The sequence below is a fragment of the Bubalus kerabau genome, chromosome 10 (genome assembly GCF_029407905.1).
Source record: "Bubalus kerabau isolate K-KA32 ecotype Philippines breed swamp buffalo chromosome 10, PCC_UOA_SB_1v2, whole genome shotgun sequence".
Lineage (NCBI taxonomy): Eukaryota > Metazoa > Chordata > Mammalia > Artiodactyla > Bovidae > Bubalus > Bubalus kerabau.
In genome coordinates, this window is record NC_073633.1 from 60,769,229 (window position 1) to 60,791,270 (window position 22,042).

Genomic DNA, 22,042 nt, shown 5'->3' on the forward strand with positions numbered 1-22,042 from the left:
GCAGATTCTTGGATTCTTTACCACTGAGTCACCAGGGAAGCCCCAAGGCAGAATTAGCGATGATTAAATGTGAAGGATAAGGGCAAAGACAAGTTTACAGTGACTATAAACTGAATTGTAGCTCACAATATTAAGAGTTAGTGATGGTGTTGGTGCCTTTGTACTGTGTAAAACTGTATATTCTATCATTTTACTGTTGCCACAAGATTTAACTTATCTAATTTTATTGACATTTGCTTTATAGTTGAGTACTGATGGAAATAACATGATTTTTTTTTTTCTCCTTCAGCAGTTTTGGCTGGCATTAGAAAACAATTCTCCATCTAGCATCTCTTCACTAACAAATAATATTAATTGTGCTTATACAGTCTTCTTACTGTATTTGTATATTTATATACACACATACTTTTATATATTTATTTATCTATTTATTTGTAAGTATGAAAATTTCCTCTCCAATTTAAACAATTCTACAAGCCAGGATGTAACCTGGTAAGAACATCTGCAAAGCTAATAGTTTCCAAAACAACTTCTTTATTCCTACCTACTCAGTGAAAAAGGGGAGAAAAATTCACAACTATATACAACCAATAAAAGAAGCAAATCAGAACTCAGAGTAAGAGGAGAGACATAGAGTATTTCTTATAAGAGATTTTTATCAATTTCTGAGTAATCACTGGCAAGATTTTATGTTTCTAATTTTTAAGGGGCCACAAAGTAATATTTCCATAACTGTATTTTTGCACTGTGTTCAAATTTTCTTTATTTCACAATCTCGCTATGGCATCAAATTGTATATGCTATATCTGTGCTGTCTTCTCTGTATCAAACCAAATGAAGAGTTGTTTTCTTTCAACACAGTCCACAGTTGAAGATTTCTGCCTCTTCTTTGAGCTGGCTAAGAAGTCTATACATTTGCATATTTGTTAGAGGCTTATTTTCTGTAATTTAACACAGTACTGGCTATTTCCTGTGCACAATTCACAGAAGTATAATGTAGTGGTTAAGCCTCAATGCAATTCAAAAGACAGAGGCTTGATTTCTTCTGTTACTTAACTAATTTACCCAGTGGAGCACTGAGTAATTTCTTTAAAACTCAATTTCCTCATCTGTCAAATGGGGATGATAATAACTGTGCAATTTGGGACTCTAGGGCTGTTATGAGGATTAAATGAAACTTCACATGTAAATACTTTGTACAGCCACTGGCCCATAGTGAGCACTTAATAAATGTTTACTGCTAATTATAATGAAAATTTTACCACAAATGAGACATGCAAGAAAATATTTAGATTTATTGATTTCTAATGTGAAAAAATTATCAAATGAATACAAGTTTACATTTGTGTTTGCTAGTTATTAGTTCCAGAAAAAAAATTGCTAATAAAATTAATAGCAATGAACTTGACTGAAGAGGGAAATTATCTCTTCTTGCTATAGCAAGAAAGCCTTCCTCAGCAGTCAATGCAAAGAACTAGAGGAAAACAACAAAATGGGAAAGACTAGAGATCTCTTCAAGAAAATCAGAGATACCAAAGGAATATTTCATGCAAAGATGGGCTCGATAAAGGACAGAAATGGTATGGACCTAACAGAAGCAGAAGATATTAAGAAGAGATGGCAAGAATACACAGAAGAACTGTACAAAAAAGATCTTCATGATCCAGATAATCACAATGGTGTGATCATTCACCTAGAGCCAGACATCCTGGAATGTGAAGTCAAGTGGGCCTTGGAAAGCATCACTACGAACAAAGCTAGTGGAGGTGATGGAATTCCAGTGGAGCTATTTCAAATCCTGAAAGATGATGCTGTGAAAGTGCTGCACTCAATATGCCAGCAAATTTGGAAAACTCAGCAGTGGCCACAAGACTGGAAAAGGTCAGTTTTCATTCCAATCCCAAAGAAAGGCAATGCCAAAGAGTGCTCAAACTATCGCACAATTCCACTCATCTCACATGCTAGTAAAGTAATGCTCAAAATTCTCCAAGCCAGGCTTCAGCAATATGTGAACCGTGAACTTCCTGATGTTCAAGCTGGTTTTAGAAAAGGCAGAGGAACCAGAGATCAAATTGCCAACATCCACTGGATCATGGAAAAAGCAAGAGAGTTTCAGAAAAACATCTATTTCTGCTTTATTGACTATGACAAAGCCTTTGACTGCGTGGATCACAATAAACTGTGGAAAATTCTTAAAGAGATGGGAATACCAGACCACCTGATCTACCTCTTGAGAAATCTGTATGCAGGTCAAGAAGCAACAGTCAGAACTGGACATGGAACAACAGACTGGCTCCAAATAGGAAAAGGAGTACGTCAAGGCTGTATATTGTCACCCAGCTTATTTAACTTATATGCAGAGTACATCATGAGAAACGCTGGACTGGAAGAAACACAAGCTGGAATCAAGGTTGCCAGGAGAAATATCAAAAACCTCAGATATGCAGATGACACCACCCTTATGGCAGAAAGTGAAGAGGAACTAAAAAGCCTCTTGATGAAAGTGAAAGTGGAGAGTGAAAAAGTTGGCTTAAAGCTCAACATTCAGAAAACGAAGATCATGGCATCCGGTCCCATCACTTCATGGCAAATAGATGGGGAAACAGTGGAAACAGTGTCAGACTTTATTTTTTTGGGCTCAAAAATCACTGCAGATGGTGACTGCAGCCATGAAATTAAAAGATGCTTACTCCTTGGAAGGAAAGTTATGACCAACCTAGATAGCATATTCAAAAGCAGAGACAATACTTTGCCAACAAAGGTCCGTCTAGTCAAGGCTATGGTTTTTCCAGTAGTCATGTATGGATGTGAGAGTTGGACTGTGAAGAAGGCTGAGCACCGAAGAATTGATGCTTTTGAACTGTGGTGTTGGAGAAGACTCCTGAGAGTCCCTTGGACTGCAAGGAGATCCAACCAGTCCATTCTGAAGGAGATCAGCCCTGGGATTTCTTTGGAAGGAATGATGCTAAAGCTGAAACTCCAGGACTTTGGCCACCTCATGTGAAGAGTTGACTCGTTGGAAAAGACTCTGCTGCTGGGAGGGATTGGGGGCAGGAGGAGAAGGGGACGACAGAGGATGAGATGGCTGGATGGCATCACTGACTCGATGGACGTGAGTCTGACTGAACTCTGGGAGTTGGTGATGGACAGGGAGGCCTGGCGTGCTGCGATTCATGGGGTCGCAAAGAGTCGGACACGACTGAGCGACTGAACTGAACTGAACTGAAGAGGGAAATTATTATATACTCACAGGAGTTAACTGGTTTCCCAAACTGCAGCAGTCTCTAGCCATATATTAACAATTTATATGCTAATTATAAATAAATTCCAAACTATGATACAAGCTTGACTGAAAGAGGTTTTAACTTTCCATGACCATTTCCTGGGCTTCTCAGGTGGCACTAGTGGTAAGGAACCCACCTCCCAATGCAGGAGACATAAGAGACAGTTCAATCCCTGCGTCAGGAAGATCCCCTCAAGGAGGGCATGGTAACCGACTCCAGTATTCTTGCCTGGAGAATCCCATAGACAGAGGAGACTGACGGTCTCCAGTCTATAAGGGAACAAAGAGTTGGACACAAGTAAAGTGACTTAGCATGCATGCATGCCATGACCATTTCCTAACCTCTTAGGAATTATAATATATACTTAAAAGTTAAAACAAGTACATGTATAATATAGTGTATTAAATATTCATATTTCATTATTTATATTTTAAAAATAAAATTGGTACAAATTGAATTTTAGAAGGTACAGCTCCACCTCTTTATTTTCCATGAAATCATGACTTCACTTAGTCTATCATTTATAAAAAGAGGTTTAATGAAATAGTTGATCCATTTCAACATTATCTGAATGTTTCCCATTTTTAATTTGCAGCAATTAATGCAAAGCATAAATGTTTTAAACCTCGAATCCTATGAAACACAACAATTTAACAATTCCATTTATTATCTTGCAAATCTCTTAGTGAAATAAGGCAAACACAGTCTTCCACTGTCAGGTCCGATAATACTGATTCATTAGTCACACAGATAAAAATTAGAATTCATTATATGTGAAGTATTATTTTGATATGCAAAGTTTGCCTTTGAAGAAAAACGTCTTCTTTGTTTCATGTGAGTAAGCAGCGGTTCTGATATCTGTCCTGTCTGCAACTGCAACTTCACTGTCACAGCCAGAAGTTGAGACACTTAGTTTGCTCTGCTCTTTTAACATTATTATTTTTTAAAATTTAGCTTTTGTTAATACGAAAATTTGACATGCCTTAGTGCAATTATCTGCCATTACCTTGAAGAGAGAGAACAGCCAAGAAGAATGAACTTTATATAAACAGGACTCTACTAGTAAATTACAAAGTAGCCTTACAAATTAAAGAGCAACTGAAACACATCATACCATTGCAGTTAAAGGTGAAAGTCAGCTTAAGCATTTGTAGTGTGAACTCAGCTACTATTGGACATTTCCTGTGGTGATCATTTTTCCTTGTGTATTTAAGTTCTCTTGTAACAACAACAACAAAAGTGGGTCACTAATGTCATTTAAATGCAACTAACGTTTTATCCTTCTGTTTTCTCTTTATATCTACAACCTAAGGCATTATTTTAATGAATTTGGATCTTTAAATACATATTTAATTTAAATATGAAAAATAAAATTGGGGATGCATCTAGCTTAACTATTAAAATCAGCATTTTGTAAGACAGTGAAGGTGTTACCTGGTAGTAGTGAGGCAGGTAGAAACGGCTAGATAAAGCTTTAAAAACATTGGGTAATGTCTTTGGGCAGGAAATAGCAAATGGAATTTACTGCCTTCAGATCACTGTTTCTCAAGCTACTTCAGTATGTCCAGATTACAGACTTGGGGAAAGCAAGTTCTGAAATTCATGTCAGGGTCAGGGAGCTTGAGGCAGTGAAGGAGAGGTGGGAATTAACATTTGCTGAGTATCTAAGCAATACCAGGCACTGGGCTAGTGCTCTTAACCTTCATCTCCTCGAATTCTGATAATGGTCCTATGTCTTCACTTTTACCTCCCAATTTTTCACATGTGGAAAACAGTTTGAAAGATATTGCAAAACTTTTCTAAGGTCTCAGAGATCAGTCTTTCTCGCTCAAAAATGTTAGATCACTAAGCCACTCAAGTCACATTTATCTTTGCATACTTGAAACATAGTCCTCTTTCTTTATTTTTACTTATTACTGATGTATTCATCATATTCAAAAATACTAAGATGGCTTATAAAATAACTATAATAAAATGAGATTTGTAGTAAAAGTAAAGACCTTAATGTCCACTGGGTGATCCCCAACAAACATCTTGAGTGCCCAAGCATCAGTGGAGGGAGACTCTTTTGTTAGTTGTTTCCCAAGTATAATGCATATTTATGAACAGATCTCTCGTTGTCAAAGAATGAGGCATTGCTACAAAGACTGCTTAGAATTAGTTCCCTTCAATCCTTTCACTATGATTCAGCAGTCATTTTATCTGTCTGTATTCAGTGAAAAAGCACCTATTGTGTATGATCATTCCTATCTGTTGCCAATAAAGTTGCAATGGCAATTTTCTGCTTTTTCTCACAATAAGCTTTTAGATGGCCTGTTATGGTAAGGAGCTTTTGGATGTTACTTTACTAAACCAAGTAATCATCTATTGTTTTGTTTCAATTGCGTGTTAGGATGGGAAAAGGGTATATCACTTATCTCTGAGAAAAATCTGAATAAGGCTGAAGACAAAGCAGAAGGACAAGTATGGAATTGGCAAATTTTACTTACTCAGTAAACATGACTCTGGAACTGAGTAGAACCCTGCAGGCACCAACCCCCAACACCAAACCAAACAATTAATGATTAGACAAACAATAGAGAATTATTCTACAGATACTATAATTGCCACCAAAAGAGAAAAAAGCTAACTGCATGATGACCAGACTGTAGCCATAATGTCAGATGCTCCTACTTGAGCAGTACTGAATCTATGGCTAGAACAATTTCAAGAACAGGCCTCAAGAGAATGGGATTAACTTTATTGCTTATGATAATCTACATCTCTGTAGACATCAAAATAATTGTATGTTTCTCTGCCTATATATTGGAAAAGGAAATGGCAATGCACTCCAGTATTCCTGCCTGGAAAATCCCATGGATGGAGGAGCCTGGTAGGCTACAGCCCACAGGCTAGCAAAGAGTCAGACATGACTGAGCAACTTCACTTTCACTTTCAGCCTATATATATAAGCAGATGACTAAAATTGTCAGAAATGCTACAGACTCACATTGACACCTTCCACTCTGAGAATACAGCGCCCTATATCACCATGAAGAAATTATAGAAGATAGACCTTTGCCCCTAATGTTATAGAAATAGAATCATGTTCTGACAAGTGAGGATTTGTAAGCAGCTCTTTACAGGAAACTCCCCTTAGCAGGAAGCCCTTTTTCTTGTCACTTTAACAAAGGTACATTAGAATTAACTTTTAAACCAGGCACCCCAATGCTCTGCTTATCTCTGGCTCAAGCACACCTCTCAAATCTTTTAATCACACAATACATTGCCTAACTTGTCAGTTCTTTCTGTAGATCAAAGAAAAAGAAATGAATAAATATCAATAAATAACAGAGGACCAGATCTCTCACCTAGCTTCCCCTTCACTTTGGAAGCTTGTAATCTTCCAAACAAACTGTGTGAACAAGATTACAACTAGAGGAAGATTACAAGAAGTCAATGAGTCTGCACACTAGGGGGGGTGGGGCGGTGGGCATGGTGACCACTCTGAATCCCTGTCTCAGTGATTAACTAAGATTACTTTCCTCTTTCTCCTTAAAATGTCATGGCCAAGCAGAATCTTCAGAATTGGTTTTGGGGGGATGTTGAGTCCATCATCTCCCCTGACTATTGGCATTCTAATTAAAGGTGCCTTTACTTTGCTACCAACATTTCTGAGTATGTAATTGATTTTGTAAGCAGGATGCAGTGGGACCTCCATTTGTTAACAAGTTGAACATCATCTCTTCATCTCACACTATGCTAAGGTTGTGAAGATAAAAGGATGACAAGAAATGGTCTTTTCCTTCAAAAACATTTTAGAACAGTGGAGAAAACAGAGTTATATACATATACTCATAGTACCAAGTTATAAATGCAATGACAGAATGCAAACTCATGGAAGAAACATAATGTGGTACTTATACATCCTGGATGAAATTAGGGAAGATTTCCCAAAGAGGTAATGCTTCAGCTAAGTCTTTAAATTTTAAAGGTAAAGGAAAGTGTGGAAGGAACTCAGAGCTGGATAGTAGGAAATCCACTAAGGTTTTGTAAAACTAACTTTGCTAAAGAAAAGATAATAACTAGAAAAAAAAATCTTGATTAACCAAATTACTACTTCTCATTCTCTCTAACCTGAGTAAATACTGACCACATATCAGGTGCCTGCCTGCCTGCCTAAGTTGCATAAGTTGTGTCCTACTCTTTGCAACCCTATGGACTGTAGCCCACCAGGCTACTCTGTCCATGGGATTCTCCAGGCAAGAAAACTGGGGTGGGTTGCAGTGCCCTCCTTCTGGGGATCCTCCTGACCTAGGAACAGAACCCATGTCTTTTGTATCTTGCATTGGCAGTCAAGTTCTTTACCAGTAGCTCCATTTGGGAAGCCCACATATCAGGTGACAGCAACTGAAATAAGAACATGAAAGCAAAGTCTGTTCACCTTGTCAACTATGGGAATCTGTAGCACCACCCAATAGAAAAAAGTGAAACTTTTATGACATCAACTTTTCCTATGGCTTCTCCCATTGATTAACCCCTAGTCATATGGCCTTTCTTGCTGCTACTCCAACATGCCAGGCTTCAGCCCTGAAACTTTGTACTTGTTACTGATTCTCCTGGTTAGTTACAGAGCTCTGTTTCTGTCTGCCTTCCTTTAATCAACCAGGCTTCAATTCAAATGTCACTTTCTCCAAGAGTATCTTCTTAGCCATTGAAATTGACATATTAGCAACCACCCTTACTTCTGCCAAATTACTATTTTTCTATTTATCTTGCTTTACCTTCTTATCAACACCTGAAACACTGTATTATCTATTCCTTTATATGCCTTGTTATCTAACTCCTCTCCACTCCCTGCAAAAGTATTAAATAACTTTTTTGTCTTGTGTATTGCTAGGTTTCCAGTTTGGAACATACTGCCCAGTAACTGACATTAAGTTAAATGAATGAAACCTTCTACCAATGGTAGCAATCACTATCTCCAAATAACAGTGCTGCAATAGACCTACAGAGCAACCAGTTCAGAATCCAGCAGCAGGACATAGAGGGCCTCCAGAGGAAAAAAAAAAATGTGTTTTTTGAAAAAAAAAAAAAAAACGAAAAAGAAGAAATAAAAAGAAAAAAGAAAAAAATAAAAAGGCATAGAAATGTATGAAGTTAGATTCTATAGAGTTATTAAATGTGAGCCTCAGTTCTGACATTTCTTGCACCTAATCCTCAAGAGAAAACTGATCACTTTTGTGTATCCCAAATGTTGGGGCAGCGAAATTTTTTAATGCAGAGAACTTTAGGGAAAAAAGAAAAATCTTTCTTGGTTTTTCCTGAGGGCCCCAGTGGGTCCACACTTCAAATTTGCGTTTTTCCTACAGAAAATTAAAACTGCATGCATTGTGTCTACTGGCTGATGCACAACTACAAGTGGTGCCATCACACGGCACATCTTCCACTGTTTACATTTGTAATTATTGCTTCAGGTTTCTCATGACCAGATCCAGATTAATCTTTGAGACATCAGAAGTGTTTGCACTGAGCTTAAGGATTAATGCCCTGCCCTTACTTATGGGATCTTTTCCCTACAATTCATCATTTTGTTAATGTAGAGGGTTGCTTAGATTCTGATTCTGCCACTTACTAAATGTGTGATCTTGGGAAATTTACTTACCCCTTCTGTCATCCCCGATTCTATTGCAGTTACATTTAGGATTCAATTAGACATTAAACTGTAAAAATGCTTAGTACAATGCCTGGCTGTAATTAATTTCCCATAGTTCCCTAAATGCCGATGATAATATTCATAACACAGATATCTAGTTGTGCATAAATCATCTGGTGAGCATAATAAAATGAAAATCCAAGAGGAACCTTTTCTTTTCTATATAATATGCAGTCAGGGAGACAGAAAGTTGACATAAAAAGTGACTGAATTAGTACAAGTCTTAGTTAGATATCCTATAACAGTACTCCTGTGCTCCTACGGGGGCAAAAAAAAAAAACAAAAACAAACTTCTTATTCTGTCCAAATAACATTTTATTTTGGAAATTTGCAGAGAAACATCTATTTTAAATTTCAAGAAGGCTGTAATTAACATTCATAAAAACTTTCAAAATGACTTATTTTCTTTGTTTTTTTGTACTTTTGATTAATAGTTTTTTGATTTTCCGGCTATCCATTCTCCCCAGTGTAAACCCTATCTTTGCTGAGAAAAGTTGAGCGCTGAAGAATTGATGCTTTTGAACTGTAGTGTTGGAGAAGTCTCTTGAGAGTTCCTTGGACTGCAAAGAGATCAAACCAGTCCTGAATACTCATTGGAAGGACTGATGCTGAAGCTGAAGCTCCAATACTTTGGCCACCTGATGTAAACTGATGACTCATTGGAAAAGACTCTGATGCTAGGAAAGATTGGAGGCAAGAGGAGAAGGGGATGACAGAGGATGAGATGGTTGGATGGCATCAGCGACTCAATGGATATGAGTTTGAGCAAACTCCGGGAGTTGGTGATGGACAGGGAGGCCTGGCCTGCTGAAGTCCATGGGGTCACAAAGAGTTGGACACGACTGAGCTACTGAACTGAACTGAAATGTACTAAGATTTTTTAAGAGAAAAAAGCATAATAGGGAAATGTCATGAGCAATTATACAACAGCAACTTTGGCCACTTATATTGAATGGAAAAATTCCTTGAAAGACACAAATACCAAAAACACAATCAAGCACAAGTAGTTTTGGGAGGGACCACGATGACAACGAAGGAACTCCTGAACTTCCCTGTACCCACAGACGCACGGACTGTACAACTACAAAGTCAGAAAATCCCACTGAGAGACATGCAGTGGCTCAAGGACTACTGCAAACAAAGACGTATTTGGCAATGGCTGTACTTCACTTCCTGTGGCTACCCCTCAAGGCTCAGCCCGGAAATAGCAGGCAAAACTGTCCACTGTCCAGTCTTCCCTTGAGGGATTTGATTGCATACTTTACAAGCTGATGCCTGAAGGTCTGGCTTCTTATTTAACAGGCATCTAGAGCCTGAGTGACATGTCCCTAGAGTCCAGGGGAGCTGGTAGGCACTTCCCCTGCATTCCCTCTCTGGCTTGATCCAACAATAAAACCAAATTGCTAGTACCACCTTGAAAGGAGTTTGTCCACGTATTTAGTGGCTCAATTTTTATGGCTGCCATAAAAGGAATTCCCAAATCACTTAGCTCTGAAAGCCAATGGGGCTGCATTCACACGTTTCACAGGAGGACAGCAAGCAAAGCAGCAGCTTTTCCCTAGGTGCACGAGCACCCTTCGTTCCTCCCCTATTCTCAGGGCTATCTGCCTGGGCTTTCTGTAGAGGAAGCAGGTAAAACTACCCATTTTCCAATTTCTCCTTGGAAGGAACTTAATTATATTGTTTTCCAGCTCTTCCATGAGGGTACAGTTTCTGGTTAGCCTGCATCTATGTGCTGACTGATATTCTCTTCCTTGGAACACTGACTGATCTTGGCACACCCTCTCTATGGGAGACAACCATAAAGGTTTGAGAGACAACCAGGAGCTTCACCTGGACTGATGATGAGACAGTGTGCCAAGACCAACATGTAATGTGCAGAAACACCACAAAGAGTGAAAGAAATGAAAAAAAAAGTAACATCAACAAGGAAATATGTCTCAAACAGAAGAACAAGATAAATCATTAGAAGGTGATCTTAGTAAGATAGAGAAAACTGACTTACCCAACAGAGATTTCAAAATAATGGTCATAAAGATGGTCACTGAGGTCAGAGAGCAAGGCATAAACCAAGTGAGAATTTTAGCAAAGAAAATATAACAGACAAAGAAAGAATCTTAAAATCAATTTGTTACTTAGAAGGGGATCCCATTAAGACTATCAGTGAATTTTTCAGCATAAATTTTGCAAGCCAGGAGGGATTGTGATGATTTTTCAAAATGCTGAAAGAGAAAACCTGCCAACCAATAATACTCCATTCAGCAAAGCTGTCCTTCAGAATTGAAGGAGACACAACAAGTTTTCCAGACAAAAGGTGAGGAAGTTCATAATTACTAGACTGATAGATATATGGGTCAACAGAACAGAGAGTCCAGAATTAGATTCACACATTTAATTAACAGATTTTTGACAAAGCTGCAAAAACAACTGGGGATAGGATAATTTTTCCAACAAATAGAGTGGGAAAGATAGATAAAAATATGAAAAAAAAAAACCCCAGAAAATCTTACAAGTTTGTATCACACCAGACATCTAGAATAAAACTATGGTGTTGCAACTTGAATGCGGTGGATGCAAAGATTTCTTAAACACACACAAAAAAACAAATTTTAAAAATGATAGTCAACAAATTGAACTACTCTATCAATTTTTTTAAAGATTGCTAAAGATATGTAAAAAATGTTAAAGAAAGTCACAAAATAGCAGAAAACATTGCAACCTTCATATCTAACAGTAGATCTTAACCATTACAACTGGTTAATAAGAAGATAAACATTCCAATTTGGAAATGGCAAAAGGATTTGAACAGACATTTCACCAAAGAAGATATATGGATTGCAAATAAGCACATGAAAGATGGTCAATATCAGTTCTTAGGAAAGTGGTAAATAAAACCATAAGGAAGTATCATGATACACCTAGTTGAATAGCTAAAAGTAAAATGTTCAATTGCACTAGGTTAAACACTTTGGAAAGTATTTGGCAATTTTAAGAAATATCAAATATGTACATATTACATGATCCAAGGAAAATAAAAATTCTACATAAAATTTTATAAACAAATATTCACAGAAACCTAATCTTGAAAAAAAATCCAAATGTTCACCTTGACCTTAAGCCTAATCCTAACAGATGAGTGGATAAACATTTTGTGGTGTATCTATACAGTGGAATATCACTTAGAAATAAGAAGAGATGAAGTACCGATACCCACAAACACCCGGAAGAATCTCAAAATAGAAACTAGTGAAAGCAACTAAACAAAGGGATGTACATAATATATTATTCATTTCACACAAGGACACAATTTTCAAACTAATTTGTAGTATTAGAAGGCAGACTATTGGTTGCCTGGGATAGGTTACAAAAGACACACAGAAATTATGAATATGTTTATTGTCTTGAATGTGGTGATGGTTCATGTTTCAAAACTAAACACATTGTGTATGTAAAGTTTTATTGTATTCAGTTATATCTCAATACTGTTCATACTGTTTATGAGGTTCACAAAGCAAGAATACTGAACTATGAACAAAGCTAGTGGAGGTGATGGAATCCCAGTTGAGCTATTTCAAATCCTAAAAGATGATGCTGTGAAAGTTCTGCACTCAATATGCCAGCAAATTTGGAAAACTCCGCAGTGGCCACGAAACTGGAAAAGGTCTGTTTTCATACCAATCCTAAAGAAAGGCAATGTCAAAGAATGATCAAACTACCACACAATTGCACTCATCTCTCACACTAGCAAAGTAATGCTCAAAATTCTCCAAGCCAGGCTTCAACAGTATGTGAACTGTGAACTTCCAGATATTCAAGCTGCATTTAGAAAAGGCAGAGGAACCTGAGATCAAATTGCCAACATCCGTTGGATCATCGAAAAACCAAGAGAGTTACAAAAAAACATCTACTTCTGCTTATTGACTGCACCAAAGCCTTTGACTGTGTAGATCACAATAAACAGTGGAAAATTCTTAAAGAGATGGGAATACCAGACCATCTGACCTGCCTCCTGAGGAATCTGCATGCAGGTCAAGAAGCAACAGTTAGAACTGGACATGGAACAAGAGACTGGTTCCAAATTGGGAAAGGAGTCCATCAAGGCTATATATTGTCACCCTGCTTGTATAACTTATATGCAGAATACATCATGAGAAATGATGGGCTGGATGAAGCACAAGCTGGAATGAAGATTTCCAGGAGAAATATCAATAACCTCAGACATGCAGATGACACCACCCTATGGCAGAAAGTGAAGAACTAAAGAGCCTCTTGATGAAAGTGAAAGAGAGTGAAAAGTTGGCTTAAAACTCAACATTCAGAAAACCAAGATCATGGCAGCCAGTCCCATCACTTCATAGCAAACAGATGGGCAAACAATGGAAACAGTGACAGACTTTGTTTTTTGGGGCTCCAAAATCACTGCAGATGGTGACTGCAACCATGAAATTAAAAGACACTTGCTCTTTGGAAGGAAAGTTATGACCAATCTAGACAGCATATTAAAAAGCAGAGACATTACTTTGTCAACAAAGGTCTGTCTAGTCAAAGATATGGTTTTTCCAGTAGTCATGTATGGATGTGAGAGTTGGACTATAAAGAAAGCTGGGCACCAAAGAATTGATGCTTTTGAACTGTGGTGTTGGAGAAGACTCTTGACAGTCCCTTAGACTGCAAGGAGATCCAACCAGTCCATCTTAAAGGAAATCAGTCCTGAATATTCATTGGAAGGACTGATGCTGCAGCTGAAACTCCAATACGTTGGCTACCTGATGCAAAGAACTGACTCATTAGAAAAGACCCTGATGCTGAGAAAAGTTGAAGGTGGGAGGAGAGGGGATGACAGAGGATGAGATGGTGGGATGGTATCACCAACTCTATGGACTTGAATTTAAGTAAGCTTTGGGAGTTTTTGACAGACAGGGAAGCCTGGTATGCTGCAGTCCATGGGGTTGCAAAGAGTTGGACATGACTGAGTGACTGAAGTGATACCTCAATCCATTTGTTTAAAAGGGAGAGATCCACACCTGAAGTTCTAAAAACACTCTGCTTAATAGTTTTCAGTTTCAATAGAATAGTGAGATTTCTATAGGCATCTGGAAAACTACTTCGTAAAAAATAATTTTGAAAAGGTGAATACGTATTCCTCAAAAAATAGTACCTTAATTAATCAGTGGAGTAGGAATGAAGAGAACAGACACTGAGATTTCCTTCAATTTATTCACTCAGTCAACTAATACATATGCCTGAATACATACTAGTGTACAAAGTAAACAAATCTCTCCCTCTATGTTTACATTATACGATTATAAATTAGTATCAAATTAGAAAAGTAAAAGCCTGCAATGTTTTTATTCATAATAACCCTGAGTACTTCATTAATGAATTATATCCATAACCCTAAATTATATTGAAAAATATAAAAATAAGGCCTGTATTTTTAAATCATTCATTCTCTTGCTATAACGTTCAAAATAAAAACAAAACTTGTTTAAGCCAGACATGTTTTCTTCATAAATTGGCCTGTGGTTTTCTACTTTGATGTATATAGAACACACAAGGAGTATTTTATTAATAATGCAGACTTCTGGGCCAAATTCACATTTTAACTCCATAGATTTGGGGTGGGGCTCAGAATCTGCATACACATCTAGCAGCCTACTTGATCCTAATGTCAGTCATCTGGACTTTCTACCTTGTGAAACATTGTGCTTTTCTAACCAATAAGATAACTAGTGATTCCTAAATGTGAGGATTTATGTGAAGCCATTCAACATCACAATAATCCAAGTCCATGCCCCTACCACTGATGCCTAAGAAACTAAAGTTGATCACTTCTATGAAGACCTAGAAAATCTCCTAGAATTAACACCAAAAAAAAAAAAAGATGGTCTATTTATCACTGGGGATTGGAATGCAAAAGTAGGAAGTCAAGAAATATTAAAAAAAAGAGATATCTGGAGTAACAGGCAAGTTTGGCCTTTGGGAACAAAATGAAGCACAGCAAAGATTAACTGAATTCTGCCATGAGAATGCACTGGTCATAGCAAATCCCCTTTTTCAACAACACAAGAGATGACTTTACACATGGACATCAGCAAATAATCAATACCAAAACCACACTGATTACATTCTTTGTAGCCAAAGATGGAGAAGCTGTATACAGTCAGCAAAAACAATACCTGGAGCTGACTGTGGCTCAGATCATCAGCTTCTCCTAGCAAAATTCAGTTTAAATTAAAGAAAGCAGGGAGAACCATGAAGCCAGCCAGGTACAACTTGAATCAAATTCCCTATGAATATGCAGTGGAGGTAATGAATAGATTCAAGGGATTAGATCTGGTAGACAGAGTACCTGGAGAACTATGGACAGAGGTCTGTAATGTTGTACAGGAGGCAGTGAACAAAACCATCCCAAAGAAAAAGAAAAGTAAGAAGGCAAAGTGGTTATCTGAGGAGGGCTTCAGTTCAGTTCAGTCGCTCAGTCGTGTCCAACTCTTTGCGACCCCATGACCTGCAGCACGCCAGGCCTCCCTGTCCATCACCAACTCCCGGAGTTCACTCAGACTCACGTCCATTGAGTCAGTGATGCCATCCAGTCATCTCATTCTCTGTTGTCCCCTTCTCCTGCCCCCAATCCCTCCCAGCATCAGAGTCTTTTCCAATGAGTCAACTCTTTGCATGAAGTGGCCAAAGTACTGGAGTTTCAGCCTTAGCATCATTCCTTCCAAAGAAATGCCAGGGCCGATCTCCTTCAGAATGGACTGGTTGGATCTCCTTGCAGTCCAAGGGACTCTCAAGAGTCTTCTCCAAAACAGCAAAAGAAAGAAGAGAAGTGAAAAGCAAGGGAGAAAGGGAACGGTATATCCAACTAAATGCAGATTTCCAAAGAACAGCATGGAGAGACAAGAAGGGCTTCTAAAATGAACAGTGTATAAAACAAGAAAACCACAGAAGGGGAAAGACTAGAGATCTCTTCTGGAAAATTGGAGATATCAAGAGAACATTTTGCCCAAAGATGGGCACAAGAAAGGACAAAAATGGTAGAGACCTAGTAGATGCTGAAGAGATCAAGAAGAGATGGAAATACACAGAAAAACTGTGCAAAAAAGATCCAAAGAACCAGACTGCTAGGATGATGTGGTCAGCCACCCAGAGCCAGACATTCTGGAGAACAAAGTCAAGTGGGCCTTAGGAAGCACTGCTGTCAATAAAGCTAGTGGATGTGACAGAATTCCAGTAGAACTATTCAGAACCACAAAGGATGATGCCATCAAGGTGTTAACATTCAATATGTCAGCAATATGGAAGACCTAGCAGTGGCCACAGGACTGGAAAAGGTCAATCCTCATCCCAGTTCCCAAGAAGGGTACTACTAAAATGTGCTAACCATCTAATGATTGACCTCATCTCGCATGTTAGTAAGGACATGCTTAAAATTCTGCATGCTAAGCTTCAGCATTATGCTAACCAAAAGCTTCCAGATGTCCAAGCTGGATTTAGAAAAGGAAGAGGAACCAGAGATCAAATTGTCAATATTCGCTGGATCACAGAGAAAGCTGGGGAATTCCAGAAAAACATCTATCTCTGTTTCATTGACTACATATCAAAGCCTTTGACTGCATGGATCATAATAAACTGTGGAAAGCTCCTAAAGAGATGTGGATACCAGACCATCTTGCCTGTCTCCTGAGAACCCTGTATGCGGGCCAAGAAGCAACAGTCAGAACCCTGTACGGAACAACTGATTGGTTCAAGACTGAGAAAGGAGTAAGACAGGGTTGTTTGTTGTCACCCTGTTTGTTTAATCTATATGCTGAGCACATCATGAGAAATGCTGGGTTGGATGAGTTACAAGCTGGAATCAAGATAGGCAGGAGATACATCAATAACCTCAGATATGATGCTGATACCACTCTAATGGCAGAAAGTGAAGAGAAACTCAAGAGCTTCTTGATGAGGGTGAAGGAGGCGAGTGAAAGAGCCAGCTTAAAGCTAAATATTAAAAAAAAAAAAAAACTAAGACCATAGCATCTGGCCCCATCACCTTATGGAAAATAGAGGGGTAAAAGGTGGAAGTAGTGACAGATTTCCTCTTATTGGGCTCTAAAGTCACTGCAGATGGTAACTGCAGCCATGAAATCAGAAGACACTTTCTTCTTGGTAGGAAAGCTACGTATGACAAACAGTGTACTGAAAAGCAGAGACATTACTCTGCTGACAAAGATCCATATAATCAAGGCTATGGTCTTCCCAGTGGTCACATACAGTTGTGAGAGCTGGACTTTAAAGAAGGTGAAATGCCAAGGAATTGATGCCTTCGAACTATGGTGCTGGAGAAGACTCCTGGAAGTCAGTTAGACAGCAAGGAGATTGAACCAGTCCATCTTAAGGGAAATCAAGCCTGAATACTTGTTGGAAGGACTGATACTGAAGCTGAAACCCGGTATTTTGATCATCTGGTGAGAACAGATGACTCACTAAAAAGCCCCTCATGCTGAGAAAGATCGAGGGCAGAAGGAGAAGAGGGCATCAGAGAATGAGATAGCTGGATGGCATCACCGATGCAATGGAAATGAACTTGGGCAAACTTCGGGAAATGGTAAGGGACAGAGAGGCCTGGCATGCTGCAGTCTATGGGGTTGCAAAGAGTCAGACATGCCTGGGAGACTGAACAGCAACAAATGTGAAGATACACATGCAAATAAAGAAACATGCATCAATGGAAATCTCATCAAATTAGACAACTACAAACATTGGCCGACTCAATGGACATGAGTTTGAGCAGATTCCAGGAGACAGTGAAGGACAGGGAACCCTGGCGTGCTGCAGTTCATGGGGTTGCAAAGAGTCGGACGTGACTGAGTGACTTCATAACAACAACAAACATCGGCCACTAAGGTCACACCTCGCTATCCAAGTGAGTTCACCTAAAACAGAGACTTAATGATATGAGAAACTAATGCCTTAAGGAATTTTGGAATGATTTGGAATTTTGATTCCTTAAGGAACCTTAGTAAGCAAAACATCTTTAGAAAATTATCAAAATCTGAGTAAATATAATCATAAAGTACAGATTCCTAAGAGATGATATTCAGGTTTATTCCAGCTAGGTTTTCATAGAAAAAAAAGTGACTCTAAACTCTGACACTATTAATAAATAAAAAGCAAAGCAAAGACATATCTTTCTTTGTGTCATGGCTTGTTTTTATACTTAGAAGACTCAATTTAGTCCATAATTTAAAATTTATTTTTGGCATAAGTAAATATATTCCCTCTACTTCCTTTAATACTGTAACAAAAAAGAAACTAAAAATCTTGTATATTTTCAATGGTATATGATTAAAGATGACTCTGGGAAACTTTGATTCCATGATTTTATAATGTATCTTTTAATATCATATTCTAATTTATGATATTTGGTAAACATAAAAAAATTTTGATTAAAAATAAATTCTTTCAAATAACGTTTAATTAGCATTTCTCAGCAGATATTTGTCTTCATTCCATGGTCATTTATCAAGTGGCCTACCCCAGCCCAAGGGCACAGTCTTGAAACAAGTTATTAATCTCCTTACCTTTAGGAAATCTACTCTGTCTTCAAGAAAAGTCCAAAGAATAAATGAGAAAACAGCTCAAAGCCACCCAAGATGAAATGAGGATGTTATATGCTAAAAGAGCAGATCTAGTACTGAGCTATCAGAAGAAATAAAAGAGCAAAGTCTCTACAGATGCTCATCATGATACACTCTGGCATCAGGCAGAAAAGCTGGATATAAGGGAAAAAGGGAAAACAAAAGTGTAAAAGCAAACCTGATGATGATGCTATCCCTGCACACCAGAGAGAACCACTTTCTCCACATTTAGGAGAAATTTGGGGCAGGTGAATATTGGTGGTAAAGAAACATAAAAGGGTAAAAATTAGAGTATTTACATGCATTTCTTCTATAACTAGAATTTCAACTGGATTACACACAAGCTTTTTGACCCTGTCTTGACCAGTATAGAAAATAAGAAATAATAAAACCAGTTTTCCATATTAAGCCTGAATGTATTTCATGGTTTGTCTATTTCTGCTATTCCTACATCATTTCAGGTATGACCAATAAGTCAAAATACTCTCTTCATTAAGCAGTCTGCAAATGCCTGGTTGGCAGAGTCAGCTGTTATTTTGGTTGTATAGCTCTCAGTGTGTGGGTGTGAAATAAATCCTAAAGGTGCAACATTAAAGGTGGACTGGGTCTTGGATATTATGTAATAATATGCCCTTATTTTATATATGAGGAAACTTAGACCCAAGGAAATTAGATAATTTGCCCAAGGTCTCATAGCTAGTGGAATTTTGGTAAGTTGTTCATTTCACACTCTTCTAGAGCAGCCATGAATTTTAATCCATCTGCTTTACTACCTTTCCAGTTCCAGTTCAGTCACTCAGTCATGTCTGACTCTTTGTGACCCCATGAACTGCAGCACGCCAGGCCTCCCTGTCCATCACCAACTGTGGAGTCCACCCAAACCCATGTCCATTGAGTTAGTGATACCATCCAACCATCTCATCCTCTGTCGTCCCCTTCTCCTCCTGCCCTCAATCTTTCCCAGCACCAGGGTCTTTTCCAATGAGTCAGCTCTTTGCATCAGGTGGCCAAATTATGGGAGTTTCAGCTTCAACATCAGTCCTTCCAATGAACACCCGGGACTGATCTCCTTTAGGATGGACTGATTGGATCTCTTTGCAGTCCAAGGGATCCTCAAGAGTCTTCTCCAACACCATAGTTCAAAAACATCAATTCTTCTGCACTCATCTTTCTCTGTAGTCCAACTCTGACATCCATACATGACTACTGGAAAAACCATAGCCTTGACTAGACAGACCTTTGTTGACAAAGTAATGTTTCTGCTTTTTAATATGCTGTCTAGGTTGGTCAAAACTTTCCTCCAAGGAGCAAGCATCTTAATTTCATGGCTGCAATCACCCTGCCTGCCTTAATTCACCTGCATAGGATTTATAAATTCTATGCATGACAGCACAGGCGTAGGTTATTTGAGAAAATCGGCTTGTTCTCTTAAATACTGCATTAAATTTGTTAAATCCAGCATACACAACTATTTTGAAAGTATACATTTGGGGCCAAATCCTTATTATTAAAAAGTCACAATGGAATATGTTTAATACGAGCTCTTTAACATTGGGGGGGGGGGAATGGCATTTTTCTAAGACAGTAGAAAGAGGAAATTTTTCTACATCAAATAAAAATAAATTTGGGGGAAATATTTGTTTCCATATTGAAATAATCACACTCTATGGGGCTGAAACTAAAAATTCATACTATCACTGAATTGATGTTTATTGATGAAAGTAGAAAATACTTCTTTCTATAGCTTAATTTTGGACAAGCCTGTCATTGTCATAAGAGTATAAGCTGTACTTCAAATAGTTTATGTTTCCGTAATTTTAGCTGCATAAAATCCATTTATTAACAAAAAAAAATGTACTTACTGATTCAGGACAGGAGTGTAGGCAGTTTTATCCTCATCAATAATAGTGACCATCAGTGTAATAAGCTGGGGCCAAAAATCCAAATTCTTGGTGGTTGGTCCCTGATCTTCCCGAGGAATGTCCTGTTTCTTACTCTGCTCAGAAGGTCAGGCAACATGCAAAATAAAAGGTTAAAGGGCATGACTTTAGTTAAAAATCACTGTCAAACAGGAGGATCAGATAAAGAGAGCTATGAACAACTCTCAGATCATGTAAGCCAAAGTTAGTACATTCAGGTTTTCTCCCTTCACTGAATGGCATCCCACAGGGTAAAGTCACAATGGCCAGGCTTGGATTTCCAAATGCTTTGGTTCTGCAATGAAGGTTTATCTTTCTCTACTGCAGTTTATGATCTTAGGAATTATTATTATAGAGCTTATCCCTTTAATGTGACTTCTTCCAAGGCCAAAGGTTGAATTCTGTGTGTACAATGGTGTGTGTTTAAAATTTGTCCTGCCTAAGTATTTTTTCAAAAGTCACACTGTTTTATGTGGGCAGAACTCAAGAAAGGCTGTCTGGTTACAAAGTCAGTACTGATAAATTCTACAGATATAAAGTTACATGAATGGACTAGAACTCTCTCATTCCACTCACAAATACATCTAAGTTAACTGTAACTTTGTAAGTTTTTTTATATGCATATAGGTATATTTAAATCATATTGAATGCTTAATTTATCACACTGAATGAATTCTCCACTGTCACCTCTAGAAGGAGTGTCGTCTGAATGATCTAAATTTACAGTGAGATCAAAATAGTATAATACTCTTGAATGTTTCACATATAAACTTCATACTCAACACATGCAATTCTTTCAAACATACAGGTACATTATTCTGGTTGTTTTGCTTCATTGGGTATTTTTCTTACAGCACTTCTTTTACATTTACTTTTTAAAATTAGGGAAAAAAAGATGAAGATGGAGACAATTTTCACTCAAGTATATAAGTGGGAAGCATATGGCTTCCTTGACTATTTTTGCTGAAGTATTTATAAACTTTTAGGTCCAGGATATTTGAAAACTCCAATTGGTAGCTCAGGAAATTCATGGTCTCTCATACAAAAGGTGGATTAGATTTTATTTGGTCCAATCATTTGGCTTCCCTGACGGCTCAGTGGTAAAGTATTCATTTGTAATGCAGGAGATGTGGATTTAATCCCTGGGTCAGGAAGATACCCTGGAGAAGGAAATGGCGACCCATTCCAGGATTCTTACCTGGAAAATCCCATGACAGAGCAGCCTGGCAGGCTACTGTCCCTGGGGTCACAAAAGAGTCGGACATGACTTAGCAACTAAACAACAAGAATCATTTGTCTTACTCAACTACTGTGTCTTTTCCAAAGATCAGGCACCCTCTGCTGAATGACTATATGCATATCTTCTAATGATGCTCAACATATGTAACCAGATTTAGATGAGTCATCACACTATTACTGCTCTCACTGAAGTTCAATATAACCCTGTGTTGTTCCAGACCTCATACAAAGACTATAATGCACCTTTAGGGACTTAAATTTTCCGAGGGTACT

The 22,042-nt window shown here is 38.1% G+C and overlaps 1 protein-coding gene across 3 annotated transcripts in view; it reads right to left on the reverse strand.

Moving 5' to 3' along the window:
- Positions 1–22,042, reverse strand: part of UNC13C (unc-13 homolog C) — an 860,874-nt gene that overhangs the window by 214,211 nt on the left and 624,621 nt on the right. For all 3 annotated transcript variants that reach the window (XM_055537914.1, XM_055537913.1, XM_055537912.1), the window contains one exon: positions 20,474–20,607. In XM_055537914.1, the coding sequence (XP_055393889.1) occupies positions 20,474–20,607 (134 nt within the window). The remainder of the gene's footprint in view (positions 1–20,473; positions 20,608–22,042) is intronic.